We start from the raw sequence: 14,721 nt of genomic DNA, 5'->3' as shown, positions 1-14,721 counted from the left end.
GTTTTGTGTTCACTTTTTTTTTCGGGCACAATGCGTCTTTCAGTGGGTAGTCTGCATTTTTGTTGCTCTGCCGGCGGCAAGTTATCTTTTCGTTCACTTTGCTTTCGTCACATTTATATCCTAATTACTACAAATAACGTCCGCTATACTTTCCGGGCCATTGTCTGTTAGTTCTCATTAATAACTATGTATAGTATAGTAACGAGCCTGCGCGCGCTTTCCAGTAAACACCAGTGTCGCTGAAGTGTAGGCGAATCGCTGCTCCGCATTTCCTACAGCTTTACGTTGATTGCAACTGTATGTATCTTTCGTTTTTTTTTTCTCAGGGCCTCATCACCTTGTACAGCGTACTGAACCGAACTGCGAAGAACTACAGCAGACTGGCCTTACTACACAAGGATGACCAGAAGTAAGAAGCGCCTTGTCGCTCTTATATATATATGCCTGTCAACGCACCCCTTTTGCTGCGTCTTGGTGCCAATATACCATTCAGTTCTACAATTATAAAGATTTTTCAATTATCTGTGTCAGTAAGCGCAGTTCGGCATGTTCAAATTAGTTATCTTAAGAAAAGCAGAAAGGTTCATTAGCTATTGTGTCGCACAAAATTGTTAGACGGTGTTCTGGACGTCACAGTAAAACGTCTATAGTCGGATACGACCTCAGAACGCAGGGCAGGCCCCGCACTGACGACCAAAGCGCGACCGCCTATAGCCCCAGCGACTGAAAGGATAGTTCTGCTCATGTGCCGGACGGCCCCGACATCAGCCGTCCGGCCCTTGACGTCAGTCTTTCAGGAGGGAAAACCACTTCATTATGACGTTGTACCCGACTACATGAAAGCTTAAAGAACTTCAGTCAATAGTTGTCACTGGCTTTCATGTACTCGTGGTGTCACCAGCAGTGAACAGCGACTCGTGGGTACATAGCAACAAGCCGAAACTCTGTTGTGTTATGAGCCTCGAATTTCCCTTTTTTTTCTTCAAGGTGGTCTCAGCTTATATACGGAAACAGAAGCGACCAGCAGGATGATGAGAGCCTCGAGTCCCTGGAGACGGTCATCCGACACGAAACCGTAAGCGCGCACCGATCTAGGACGTTAGGTATTTTCGTCAAGAGAAGGCGTCTCACGTGTGCAGGACGCAAGTGCTATTGAGAGGCCTAACGACGCGCGTCAAATGGGCCTTTCGACAGGGTGCTCTAAAGTTATCCAGTAAGCTGTCTCCAGAAAGACAGCCTATTTCATTTGTATTTGTAAGGCGCCCTTCCGCGATGTCAATCGCACCCCTATCCGTCTTTTCCATTTTCTTGTGCTGTCCCCCCTCGCCGTTTTTGTAGGGTTTTCGTATGGGCCGGGACAACCGGTATCGCCACAACGAAAGCCTCCGAGATCAAGAGGCGTTTCGCGACCTTTTCGCTAGGAGAAAGGCGCATGCGCAGTGGCATCGTGAAAAAGGCAAATTAACGCGAATGGACGCAGGGTAAGCCAGAAAATAAGCGAAGAGATAAATACAGCTGGTGAGGCGTGCTTCGAAGTTTCCGTACGAACTTATCTATGGCTTCTTGGATTTTCACGGCCTCTGCTACCGCCTACACAATTTTTGTCGGTAAAAATGAATTCCACTACGTTCTGATGAAGCGAGGGAATTGGCACAGTAAGCTTCAGGAAGTCATTGTTGAGCCAATAGGGCCAAAATTCGAAAGAAGGATTTCAAGATCCGTGACATCACACAAACTCGGGTGACGCAATTTTGGCACAAAATTTATGAATTAAACTTTGACCATCACATTTTCTTGAAGTAACAGACCTATGATCAAGAAATTACCGACGATAGTTGTCTCAGAAAATGATTTATTAGCCTTACCTAATTTAGTCTGTCACTCTAGTTCGCCTTAAAAGAGAGTAAACGTCTGTGTTGTTATTAAGGCGAAAGCCTTAGACGCTCATTAAACGCCTAAATTGGCCATCTGCGTCGGCGGCGTCAAGTGATGCAAAAAGTCACCATCACGTGATGACGTCACCGTATGACGCCATCATGACGTCGCAGATCGCCAAAATTTCCTGCAGACGTCACATGCCATCTTCGCTTGGTCAAAGGTGGGCCAATCACGGAGGCAGTGCAAAACCATGCGAGGTGCAGAAAGCTTGCAATGCAGAAAGCTTGCAATGGAGGCAGTGTAAAACCAGGTTAGGTGAAGAAGGAAGTAAATACCTCGCTATTCAATGTTTTTTTTTTTTTTAATCTAAATTAGTCATTCCAGATAATGTGGCGCAGTATAACATAACCTTGGCAAAGATGAACACGGAAAGCCCGCAACTCGGAGGTGCAATTCGGTAGCCTCCCTCTAAAAGTCGATACTGCTTAACATTCCAATTACTACAGACCCCAGCAACACCAGTGTTATAAGCGTCGAGCAAAAATTTTCCCTTCGCACATACATCAAAACGATATCCCAAAATCAAATTTTCTTGCTAAAAATAGTCCGTTCTCCTTAATGTACATTTTACCTCTTGACTCAACCTAGCGTTTTGCATTTCAGGGTTTGCTCAGTTGGGTGTGGTCGATTTTCTTGATCAAGTAAGTACATGACCAGCAATTTGGATTTAAAGGCGTTCGATACCAATCGGCGACAGAAGTGTGCAGAAGCGTGCTTATACTTACATGTATAGGTGCGTAACTGGGCATTACTAACGGCATATTACCAGCGTGCATTTGCACTGTACATCCAATTCTAGATTGCCTATACCATTGGCACTGGGTGTTGCATGCTCGTAGCACTTGGCTCTTGCTGCATTAGCGGTTTCATGCACCGCATGTGTATAATACTCACGGATTCAAACAGGAAAATTTAGGGCTAAGTAACGCACATACTTTTGTTTCCACCGTCTTCAGTTCGGGTCATATCGGCGTAATTTTGACTCGAACGTGTGGATCGGAGCCAACGTTACCTTTAGAGACCAACCCGCCTCGTTGGTCTATAGTGGTTGTGGTACTCGAGTACTGACCCGCAGGTCGTGGGACCGAATCCCGGCCGGCCATTGCGGCCGCATTTTCGATGGAGGCGAAAATGCTTGAGGCCCGTGTACTTAGTTTTAGGTGCACGTTAAAGAACCCCAGGTGGTCGAAATTTTGCGGAGCCCTCCACTACGGCGTCTCTCATAATCATATCGTGGTTTGCACGTTAAACCCCAACAATCATTATATTATCTTTAGAGACCAGATTCGTCGCTCCATGGCATGGTTATCTCGAGCAATTGCGCATACCAGTCGTTATACTAAAAAAAATTTGATGTCGCGTTTGAATCCGGGGGTATTCTGGAATTGCGCTAGTGGTAGATAAAGTTACAGAGAACAGTGCTGCTTTATCAGATCTTCCAGCAGTGAAATTATGCTCCATTGCCATTTAGGCCGAGGAAGTGCTGTGGTTTTATTGTGGACGCTGCCGTAGTCCACCATCAGGTCACTCAGATAGTGCAGCGAACAGTGTTAACTCTTTTTCGCTAAAGGATGTTTCCTATAACGCGAGCATGACCGCAGGCTTTACATCTTGACCGCCAAGAAAAGGCAAAACTGCGAAAGGAAGCGGTCCAGATGTCAAGCAGTGAACACCAAGCCATACTCAAGTTCTTGAACATATGACCGCTAGCATTCCTTTCGCTGATCTAGTAACAGTACTTCTGGGGGTTTTCCCTCCCAATACCACGATTTGATTGCGAGGGACGCTGTAGTAGAAGGATTCGGAAATTTGGACAACATGGGATTCATTAACGTACACTTAAATCAAAGTACACGGATCTCTAGCGTTTCACCTCCATCGAAATGCGGCCGCCGCGGCCGGTATTCGATCCCACGACCTTCGGGTCAGCAGTCGAGCGCCGTAACAACCAGAACATCGCGCCGGGTCCTTTCGCTAATCTGTCTCTTTAACGAATTCGTTGAGCCCATTCACGAAAGAAGGAAGGTAGTTGCGCCATACATGTACGGGTTTTCACATTGAAGAAAGTCGCCAGCAAGGTGGAAGTAAATGCCGTATCATCTGCTCCAAATAAGTTATCAAATATTTTTAAGACCCCTGACCCACTTTGAAAGACTAGCCGTCGATAATGCTTGAAAAAAGCACCAGTGCCCTTTTTACCCAGCGTACATAGTGTTGTGTATCGTTTCCCATTCTCGTGTGGCAAAGCGTATATAAGCATACCGGTAGATATCGCAATGGCAGATTAAGGAAACATCAGCAAAAATTGAATTGTTATCGAAACCACTGCATGCCAGTGCATTGTGACGACTACGGGTGTGATCCACTGTTTAAATATTGTGCCGCCATGTAAAGCTGCATTGATGAGGGCAGGCGGGATATTGTTGAGGCAAGCTTGATAGCTAAAGGAGGTGCTAACTGCGTCGATTGTTTATTAGCGGAAGAGAAGTTTCAATGTCCGGAAAATGCTCGTTTGCGGCTGCGGCAATCTTCGCTGTGTAATCATGATCCCTTTGGTGCGCATTTCTGCGTATTCATAGCGAGAGTATAAATATACCTGACTCTCTGAAGTAAGGTACATTTGACAGCGAACGCTCTGTTGGCTTTCACGTCTCGTCTTTCCAGCGTTATGGCGTCATTTACACCAAAGAACCAACTAACCCAAAATGCTGTACTCCTTCGTTGCTAATTTTTAGCCTTTGATACTTCTCATAACGTTATCACAAGCAGTCCGAATCATTACTATTCGTGCCCTTATCACCTTTCCGATTCTCGCAGTGTCGTCTGGGCACTAGCTTTTATCGCGGGGATGTTGCAAGTTGTTCACTGCAGTGCAACCTCGCAAGCATGCATGTCGATGACAAGATTGTGTTAGCGTTCTGGAGTACAAAACTACCATTCCTCGTGTCAAAATATTTATTTTGCTGGCACAGAATCACAATGGCCAACAAGAGCGCTCTGAAGTGACATAGTACACTTACACCAACACTGAAGAAGTAAGACACGACTGAGCAGGAGGAAAGAAGTCAAGGTGTCAGTGTTCTTCAGAGTGAAAACGCAGAAGATTGATATGCCAGTCGAATGCACTGTCAATGAACGGAATTAGTGGCAACAACACGTAAGCATACGTTTGTCAAGGTATCTTAGTGCGCTTGAATTGAACGACTAGTTTGTCCTGGAGAACTTGGTCGACGTTACGTCGCTGCTGCGCTGTTACCACAGTGGTGGCCTTGCTATTCCTGTGGGCGTAGAACGTTTCGTCCATTCTGTGCTGCACGCAGGACTGCTCACAAGTGTGAAAACCTGCATTGAACAAAAGGGTATATTTCTTGACGTTGACTTTCTGCCACTTCCTTCTGTTGCTTTTCGTCTTATTCACTCAAGGGTAACGTTTACCAACTTGACTAGCAACAACTTAATTATATTCACGCTTTTCAATGACACATCTGTTTTCGTATAGGGAAGTGGTACACCATACTGTATTATAGTACGTGGAATGTACTTTATCGAAATCAAAGTTTTAAATTGGGCTAGTTGGTAATCCATCTTTAATAAACGGCGCACGAGCGCAGACAACGTTTGTCCGTTTCCGTTCGCGCGCTGTTTGTTGAAGGTAAATTATTGCTCGTTAAAATGTGTATATCCGAGCAGTGCATGTCTGTTACGTCACAGTGCTCCTAGTTTTTCTCCACCCTGCACGCGTAAGGGCTTCGGTCTCGACTTGTGCAAAATGCAGGGACCGGCACATCCTGAAGAAAAACGGACCGGACGCCGTGCAGTACCTGACCTTCCAGCGGCACATCATCGTGCTCGTGCTCATCGTGTGTCTGCTCTGCGTCGGCGTCATTCTGCCCATACATGTGTTCGGCGACATAGGTGCGCAAATGGGTGACTTATCAGGGGTGGGAGGACGTCGGTATGGTCCACGGGCATCGCAAGAGCATGTTCCTTTTCTTAGAAGAGTTTGGATGCGAGCTCGTTGGCACGGATCCATCATAAAAAAATCACGCCATCTCCCGCTAAAGGGGACCATGAGGCGATGCGAAGCAGTGCTTCGGCATGTAGAGCCCGCGTTTCAGAGGGGTAGTGGTGAGGGGGAGGGGAGAGGAGGAAAGGGGAGAGGAGAGGAGAAAAGGGAGGGGGAAAGGGGAAGTTGAGAGGGTTTGCGCATGCGCAGTAAGGGCGGTCACGCCGCACACCACCACCACCGGATTGAACTCCGCTATAAGATGCTTCACATCTAAAACACAGCGCTAATTTAAACGTGGACAGAGAAACAGCATACGAGGACGGGCGCCGACTGCCAACAAAGCCTTTATTGTGCGTGCACACATATAGCTTATGAAAGAAAGTGGGGAGGGAAGATGATGGTTGCTGTTGCACGACGTACTGATACTAAAAGCAGGCGCGTAGATGGTTAAGATCGTTGTGGGAAGCTGTATTCCTTGTCAGAAAGGGGGAGTGACGCGGCGCTGACACATACCGAGCCTTTGCGCATCATCGTGAAAGTCTCGACACTTTCTCAAGCGCGATTGTCATTGTACTTGCGCAGTACCTTGCTGTCTTGAAGCAGAGGTGCGCAGCCGCATTTGGCACAGTGAATCGCCAGATTACTGCCGTCCTTTTTCCTCACGTTTCTTCTTTGCAGAAGGAGACGCGAGGAAGTTTGTTCATACGACACTGAACAACATGGATCCAAAGTAAGCTCATGAACTTTTCTACACGAATCTTGGTTCGAGCTAGTTGGTATTGGTTCATAGCCGAAGAAACTTTTCGGCGCTAATTGAACTGGGGCAAAGAAGGCGCCAGTCCTGTTGTTTTGCGGCGTTATCGTCGTTGTTCCATTTGCGCGGAAAAGTTTCTTCAGCTTTCCTCCATTTAAGTACCAAGTTGTCAATTTCCTAAGAATGCAGAGCCAAGAATCATGTCGTACCGTTGCGCGTGCGCAAACAAGACGGAAATACAAAACAAAATAGAAGCTTGAAATAGTGAATTACCGAATAAAGAATGTGGTTAGAGTCAACGCTTCGACTAGAGGACTTATCTTCGCCAATGCAGCAACTGCTTTCAATAAAGCACTCTTTGGGCTAATTGGTGCCAGTTGAACATATGTTGCGGGGTTTTGCGCTGCATGGGCGGTACACAGGGACACTTGTTCTGGTTGTGTTTTTTCTGTGCTTTCGTAAGTGTCCCTCTGTACTGTCCATGCAGCGCGAAATCCCGCAACATATAAGCAAGTGGCAACGTTTCTACGTGCGCCTGGCTAACTCTTCACAATTTTCAATCTACGAGAACAAGCAGGAAAACAACATGCTGCTGTACGTGGGGAAAAAATAACGTTTCACTTGACAGTGTTCTCTGAGAGCGTTTAAAACCGTTGCTTTAGGATATGAAATTTAAATATTTGTAAGAGTACTCAGTGCTTGAGATTGCTGAAGTTTATGCATTGAACTGACCACTTAGCCTGCCTTATGGTATCCCCTTGCACATCGAAGAGGAGATTTGACATGATGTTTAACACGGGATTTCATTGGCAGCTGCTTCGAAGTTTCTATCTTGCGGAGTTGTGGCAATAGAATGAAGCAGCAGTCGGTTTTTGCGCGAACATTTCTTTTTATACAAATAAAAAATTTCAGTGCCACTTTGTGTCACATAATGACACACGATTTTTTAGGCCGGTCGCTTCAAAGTGACACGTAATATAAAAAAACCCAAAAGTTCAGAACAAGATGGAATCTTGAAGAGATTGAAAAAAATTGTGAACGTGGGGGTTACGCTGGAACCGACGTTTCGACAAGCGGACTTGCTATCTATCTATCTATCTATCTATCTATCTATCTATCTATCTATCTATCTATCTATCTATCTATCTATCTATCTATCTATCTATCTATCTATCTATCTATCTATCTATCTATCTATCTATCTATCTATCTATCTATCTATCTATCTATCTATCTATCTATCTATCTATCTGATTTTCTCGCTCTCTTGCACGTGCACCAGCCTTGAAGAAGACAAGTCCGCTTGTCGAAACGTTGGCTCCAGCGACACATCGCGTTCACAAATTTTTCAATCTCTGCATGTATTATAGGACGCTTTGAAGGCTGTTACATATGGAATGGTACTAGAATCGTGACTTTGTGAAGAATTTATGGACATAACTCTTGGCAATCAGTTTTATCGGAATTATATATTTCATTAATAATGCGCAACCCTTGTCCCTGTGCACTCCGCCCTTCAGCGCGTCGAGCCTGTGGGTCCACGTGATCCTCAGTTTCCTGTTCCTGCCGCTGGGCGTCCTCTTTATGCGCCACTTCTCGGCCAAGCTGCACATCAGGCCGGAAGAGAGCCGCGTAAGGGCTTCGTAGCAAGTTTCGATGCTGTGCATGCGTTGGATCAGTCGGTTAGCAGTTGGCACGCGCCTGTACGTCTTATTGTCCCGCCTGCGCTGGCATTTACGTGCATCTGAGCACGTGTAGCACAAGACGACGATGCTGAGAAGTAAAATGGTGTATTCGGCAAGCTGGTATAGGTTCATTTCAAGGAGTGCAATGACTGTGCACCATTCTTTTTAACAGCGCGGATTGTTTGCGCACAACCACCAAGTGGCCAGGGAAATGATAGAGGCTGTCATGATTGGAAACCGAGACTGGCACATGTGTTAGCCACCCATCGCTACAATAATTGAGGGCTGGTGCGCATACTTTCAGCAAAACCTGTAATTTTGATGTGCTTTGTCATGGCTGTCAGTATTTGTGTTGTCGCTAGTCAATTTCCGATATTTGCTTTTCAAGCAAGTATAAATTGTAGGACTTTGTTTTGTTCACGAGGGCGCACGTGTTATTATTTCTTGGTTGATTTGTGGTGGCGTCCGTACTCACTATGGGTGCTAAGAAAGAATGCAAGCAGAAAACACGAGAGCGATCGCAATTTGTAGCAGAATATCCTACGCATATATCATTTTTGTAGTTTCAAGTTTGGTGTTATATTCAGAGCATGCATTTTCAGGCAAATATAACGAACAGTAAACCTTCCCTCGTTTGTCACACGCAGGTCAGTCGGACTCTAATGATCGTGGGCGTTCCGCGCAAGAGCTGCCACGCTGACGTCTTTCGGCAGCACTTCAGGTAGGCCCTTGCGTCAACTCTAGCAAGTACGCTTTACTACAAGGTGAAGCTATATCTCTGTGCACGCAAACGTTAATTTTAGCCTTTCAATCCACTTTCTCTATTTTTTTTTAATCAGTAGTCTATGTCACTGAAAAGGTGGCATATTCAACTCTGATTGGACTATAAACTTCTGTATCTCTCCCTTCGCTTTATCTTTACTTCTATCCATCTTTCTCGATACTTTTCTTCTCTTACCCCTCCACCGTGTAGGGTAGTAAACCGGTTGCGACCTGGTTGACCTCCTTGCCTTTCCTATCTATCTATCTATCTATCTATCTATCTATCTATCTATCTATCTATCTATCTATCTATCTATCTATCTATCTATCTATCTATCTATCTATCTATGCTATCTATCTATCTATCTATCTATCTATCTATCTATCTATCTATCTATCTATCTATCTATCTATCTATCTATCTATCTATCTATACTGAAACATGTGCTCTACTTTCACTTTGATTTATTTTCTTGTGCGCTTAGCTTCACACCGTAACGATGTCTCCCATGTACCAGGCTGAATAATGGGACTTAAGTAACGTGATATCTTTTTTCATCGACGTTGGCTGCGAACGAGCAGGGAAGCCTACCCGGAATGCGTCATCCAGGACATAAAGTTCGCCTACGACATCCGGGAACTGGTGGTGCTCGACAGCAACAGGTATGTTTCGCAGTCGTTAAAGGACCTTAGATGACCCAGAGGTTGAAATTTAGTTGTGGTGTTGCAGCTGTGCACGAGTCTTCTACAAACACGCAGCCGCGACAACTTTTCGAAATGGAGCCGTAATAGCATAGCCATACGCGTTCGATGATCAAAAAGCGGCCTCCGCTCGCTTCGCTCTTTCCTTCGCTAAGCTCTGTTCGTCGGCTCGTCTATCCTCCTGACCGTGTGCTTCACGCCGTGCGAGGAGGAAGAGTGGCGAACGCGCGCACTTGCGAGAAGGCAAACGGGTTCTTTTTGTGAATGACATGACCAGACTCGAATGTTGACGTCACGGCCAACGCTGGGGATTACCGAAAGGCCCAGAGAGGAGAAAGAATTGTTTTTTAGAATTTGTGGCGCGCCGGCGGCTTGTAGCGCTGCCGCGTTTGGCATTGTTCGTCGTGACGTCATTCTGAACTCGATGCGCGCTTTTACTTTAACTACTAAAAAATATCGGGGGTAGCTTCGGAGCCCTTTTAAGGTTCCTCATCATTCGGCGTTTGCATTTTTTAAAGTTCACGACGTATCGTTTTGCGTAATATACCCAAAGCCTAATGCCGGTACATTAGGCGAAGAAAATACATTGTATCGCCATGCTTAATGCCAACATTTGAGCAAACGCGCAGAAAAACAGGAAGCGAGGTTTTTTATTACTAAAATGGTCAGACGTCGGTCAAGCAGCATCGCAATATGCGGTTTGCCATTTGCATTGATAAACACCTATTATCATTATTTTTTTTTCAGTAAAACACCCCCCTCCATCATAACTTCGGGGGGAGGGATGGGGCTAGACCCCTCTCCTCTTCCCTGGCTACAGGCCTGCACAAGAAATAACGAGGCTGCTGCTGTCTCACTACTTCCGCAGGGAAGTATCGACGCAAGCCCGCATGTGGTGTGAGAACCATATCAACGCCACCGGAAAGAGGCCCAAGATGCGTCCATACCAGTTCAGCCGCCTCTGGATCTTCGGAGACGCATGCGGCTGCAAGATGGTGGGTATTACGAGATTACTTGAAGTCAGTCGCAGCGTCTAAACTTGTACATAAAACTTACCAATGTTTTGCGTGCCCATGTAATACAGCAGCACTATTAAAGTAGTTCCAACTTTGTTACATAACGTAGAGGGTTCTGCGAAATACCTTAACCTCTAGGCACTCTGGCACGCGTTTTGGCAACTTCGGTGCAGTTTACGAAATTCGAGAGTTATTATTCGAGTGTTTCTTCATGGTACGCTGATTAAAAGCGCAGTTAAGAAAACTACTTCGCGCAAAGTTGCAAGGTTTGAACCATAAGCATGGAACTCAACACCACGCTAGCAACACGGAGGACAAACGGCGTTTCTGAGGCTTCCCGGTCAGACAAACCACGGGATGCTGTTGTTACCGATGCTGTTGTCGCAATCGTGCACGTCTACGCCGTAGGGATATTGGGTAAACTAATTCCGCAAAAATGTAATGGGGGGGAGGGGGAAGTTTTGCTATGTATAGTTCACGCTTGCGCCGCCAGCCTCTGTGGCTGCAGTACACATACGTGGCTTCCTTCTGTTTTTCTTTCAATCTTTTGTGACGTCAGGTGGACGCCCTGGACTACTACTCCCGCGAGGAGAGCGAGTACTTGCGCGAGGTGGAGAAGGAGCGGGCCAACGCCCTCGAGAGGCCCGTCGGTTTCGTGTTCGTCACGTTCGAGACCGAGGAGATGGCCATGATGTGAGCGGATACTTGTAGCAAGAGTCTTCAGTTCTTAGGGTACACTGAATAGGCAAACGCGAAAACCATTTAACGGCAATGAGGGGGGAAGATAGTGAATACGTCAAGTTTCAAGGGCCCCGAAGAAAGCGGTACGCGAACAGACGCGGTCGAACACAAAAAATTTGATCGCTGCTTAGGAATTCAGTCTATCCCCCCCATCCCCCCCCCCAAAAAAAAAGAAAAAAGCTTGGTAATATATGCCAGTGTCGCTGACAAAAATAAATTATCGAGTTCCATGGATTAACAAAAGATCGTCTATGCTCGTGAGCAACATGAGCACGTGCATGGTACTGTTGAAGCTGTTTGGGTGGTAAGAACATCAGGGCGTGGTTAATTATTCGTGCTTTTACTCATGGGCTATGCGTTTGAATCTCGTGACGGTTACTCGCAAGCAGCGTATTCACGGGTTGCGAACCATTGATTGTCCTGCGCATCAAGTTTTGCCTGCCCGTGTCGACTTCTTTCACGTGTTTTATTTTTCAAAGTTAAGTTATAGAAGAATTCGTAAACACCGTCCAGGGTTTGCAAGGACTACCGGTCGCAGTGCCAGTGCTACGCCACGACGCCTTCCTCGAGCGTGAGCAAAGAGCTCAAGTCCAACTCCTGGAAGGTCGTCTTTGCTCCACCCCCCAGCGACATCTTCTGGTGAGGCATGCGTGTGCAGTACATTGTAGTAACCCCTCCATAAGCAAGGGACTTTATGGAATCTGGCGGAACGTGTAGCGAACAATTCTATAGGAAGAACGCAAGCATAGTCTTGTTGGTGGTGATGCATGACGAAACTTGTAGCGCACGATGGACACGGACGAAGGAAGACAGGACTAAAGCGCATCGTCATGTCTTCACTTTCTTCGTCCGTGTCCTTCATGGTGCGCTACAAGATGCCATCTATCTGTCTCACTATCTCACTTATCGGGCATAAAATACGTATGGCTTTCCGAACATCAACGCTGGCCTTACGCACACTTGACATTTGCAGGGAGAACCTGTCCATCGGAAAGTGGGCCTGGTACATCCGTTCCTTCTTCATCAACTTCGTGCTCTTTCTCATCCTCTTCTTTCTGACGACACCGTTCATCATCGTCTCAAACTTGGAACACATATTTCCCTCAGCCGAGCACCTGGTAAGTGTACCTCCACCTAGCTCAAAAGCATCTACGTTTTCTTTTACACCAGAGAGCGCGTGCGGAAATGGCCGTCTGCGCCGTCTAGTGGCAAGTGGTCGGCTGTCGAGAGTACTGCTTTGGCCGTGCATTCGCCAGAGCAACGCCCTCGACAGCAGATAGCTCGCCACTGGACGGTGCAGATGGCAATTTCGGCACGTGCTCCCGTGGTCCATATATGCTGCTCACGGGCGTACGTCCTTACGAAAAGGGCTCGGCTTCGAGAAGCGTTTTCGTCGTAAATGCTATTTATCATTGGTTCACCAGGCTTCGCTAATTTGATCAGCAACAATACTGGCTGGCATTATTTCTTACGAACAATTCTAGCGTCAGAACTTTATTTAGAAAGCGGATTCGCAAACATGAAGGGTGAAGAAATTCTAAACCAAGCGACGAAGGATTCAGCGAGCTACGTTAGGCAAAGGATAAGCGTGACTTTAGGACATGAAGATACAAGTTCGGTACGTGAAGATGGGGTTGTGGTGTAGCTTGGAGTAATAATATTGGAGTTTGGGAGAGGAGTCAGAAATTTTCGTTTCCACAATAACCGGGTAGCATCGAAGGCAAAAGAAAATGTCTCGGATGGGGTTAAATAGAGCGACGGCATCACGAAATTGTGAGGCACAGAGCAGGGGTCGTTAGCGGGGGTTGTAAGTGGATAACGGGTATCTACCATTACTACAAATACTACTGCACAGCTAATAGCACCGCGAACACTAAAACCATTACTCGGGCAATTGATACTACGTCACCTGAGTATACTATTTTGGGCAGAACTTCTGCGACTTTTGCCGAATGTGCGCCAGCAGCCTAAATCAGCGCATTCATCCACAATGACTGCTCAGTGCTTGCCCGCCTACAGAATCCGCCGATGTTTAAGCCCTGTATTGAAGTTCGTCCTAAATATAGTGTTGTGAAAACTGTGAAAACTATAATGTGAGACAAATTGCCTTTTCCTCGCAGAACCCTTTCTTGTCAAAGTTCCTGCCGACCATGATGTTGTGGCTCGTAGCCGCAGCGATGCCCGCCATGGTCACGATGTCTGACGTGTTTATTGCCCACTGGACCAGGCAAGTACTGGATAACTTTCTTTATAATGTGCTTGAGCGTCCTTATCAAAAGCAATGCATGCGATAGCACTGGCCTATGGAAACGTTTACACAATGTTCCTGCACATATAGACTAAAGGACAGGCAAGGGTTTACAGTCAGCGTCAAATGCTTAGGAACCACGAGACGCAAAAAAAGGCTGCATATTCCCGCTGCTTCGGCAGGTAGCCTTGATTTCAGATTTGCGTCCTGTTCTAAGACGCTCTAACAATATGTACGCCGCTGTTCGGCCAAATATAATCACAAAATGCTGGGCAAATCAAAGCTTTCGCAGACCTAGGGGTCCGTAAACTTTTGACGTCGACTGTACGTCTGTTTTTGCAGGTCATCAAGAAACCACTGGGTCATGAGGAAAATCTTCATATTCCTTTTGTTCATGGTGCTGATCTTGCCTTCCCTTGGTCTCCCCAGGTAAGTTGAAAGCGAGCAGATGTACGTGTGTGCTACTAAATTCATTTAATCATCTCGTTTTTACAGTGCTGAAGTACTGGTTTCCTGGGTACTGAAGCCGACCAATGAAACGCACCTGTGGAAGTGAGTGAGCCGTCGTTTAACTTACAGTAGAACCTCAACGATCCGGCATGTTAAAAGAGCATCTAGTCACGCTTGTTTTTTTTTTTGTTTTTTTTAATCTTCTACGTCTGACAGCTACGCACGAAATTCCACTCGTAATGCCGTAGTCACTAAGATGAGTACTGTATTTTTGTTAACTGTATACCATTACATTATTTGCAGAGGCTAGAACAGAAACCTCCCTGAGACAGTGGCTGCGGCAGTTATTCTGGTGGTCACAGATATCTTTTCAGCCACACATATTCGAGGAAAGAGACGACAGGCAAGAAAGGACT

The 14,721-nt window shown here is 46.2% G+C and overlaps 1 protein-coding gene across 4 annotated transcripts in view; it reads left to right on the top strand.

The window, feature by feature from the left end:
• LOC119401734 (calcium permeable stress-gated cation channel 1) overlaps positions 1–14,721 on the top strand; it is a 37,930-nt gene that overhangs the window by 13,488 nt on the left and 9,721 nt on the right. For 3 of the 4 annotated variants that reach the window (XM_037668674.2, XM_037668676.2, XM_037668673.2), the window contains 15 exons: positions 327–409; positions 988–1,075; positions 2,542–2,579; positions 5,714–5,853; positions 6,626–6,677; positions 8,222–8,333; positions 9,034–9,107; positions 9,731–9,811; positions 10,719–10,845; positions 11,426–11,559; positions 12,121–12,246; positions 12,581–12,725; positions 13,728–13,834; positions 14,198–14,284; positions 14,351–14,407. In XM_037668674.2, the coding sequence (XP_037524602.1) occupies positions 327–409; positions 988–1,075; positions 2,542–2,579; positions 5,714–5,853; positions 6,626–6,677; positions 8,222–8,333; positions 9,034–9,107; positions 9,731–9,811; positions 10,719–10,845; positions 11,426–11,559; positions 12,121–12,246; positions 12,581–12,725; positions 13,728–13,834; positions 14,198–14,284; positions 14,351–14,407 (1,451 nt within the window). The remainder of the gene's footprint in view (positions 1–326; positions 410–987; positions 1,076–2,541; positions 2,580–5,713; positions 5,854–6,625; positions 6,678–8,221; positions 8,334–9,033; positions 9,108–9,730; positions 9,812–10,718; positions 10,846–11,425; positions 11,560–12,120; positions 12,247–12,580; positions 12,726–13,727; positions 13,835–14,197; positions 14,285–14,350; positions 14,408–14,721) is intronic. The other variant, XM_037668677.2, reaches the window with a different exon arrangement.

The sequence above is a fragment of the Rhipicephalus sanguineus genome, chromosome 8 (assembly GCF_013339695.2).
Source record: "Rhipicephalus sanguineus isolate Rsan-2018 chromosome 8, BIME_Rsan_1.4, whole genome shotgun sequence".
In the NCBI taxonomy this organism is placed as follows: domain Eukaryota; kingdom Metazoa; phylum Arthropoda; class Arachnida; order Ixodida; family Ixodidae; genus Rhipicephalus; species Rhipicephalus sanguineus.
This window is presented reverse-complemented; position numbering and strand designations above follow the sequence as displayed.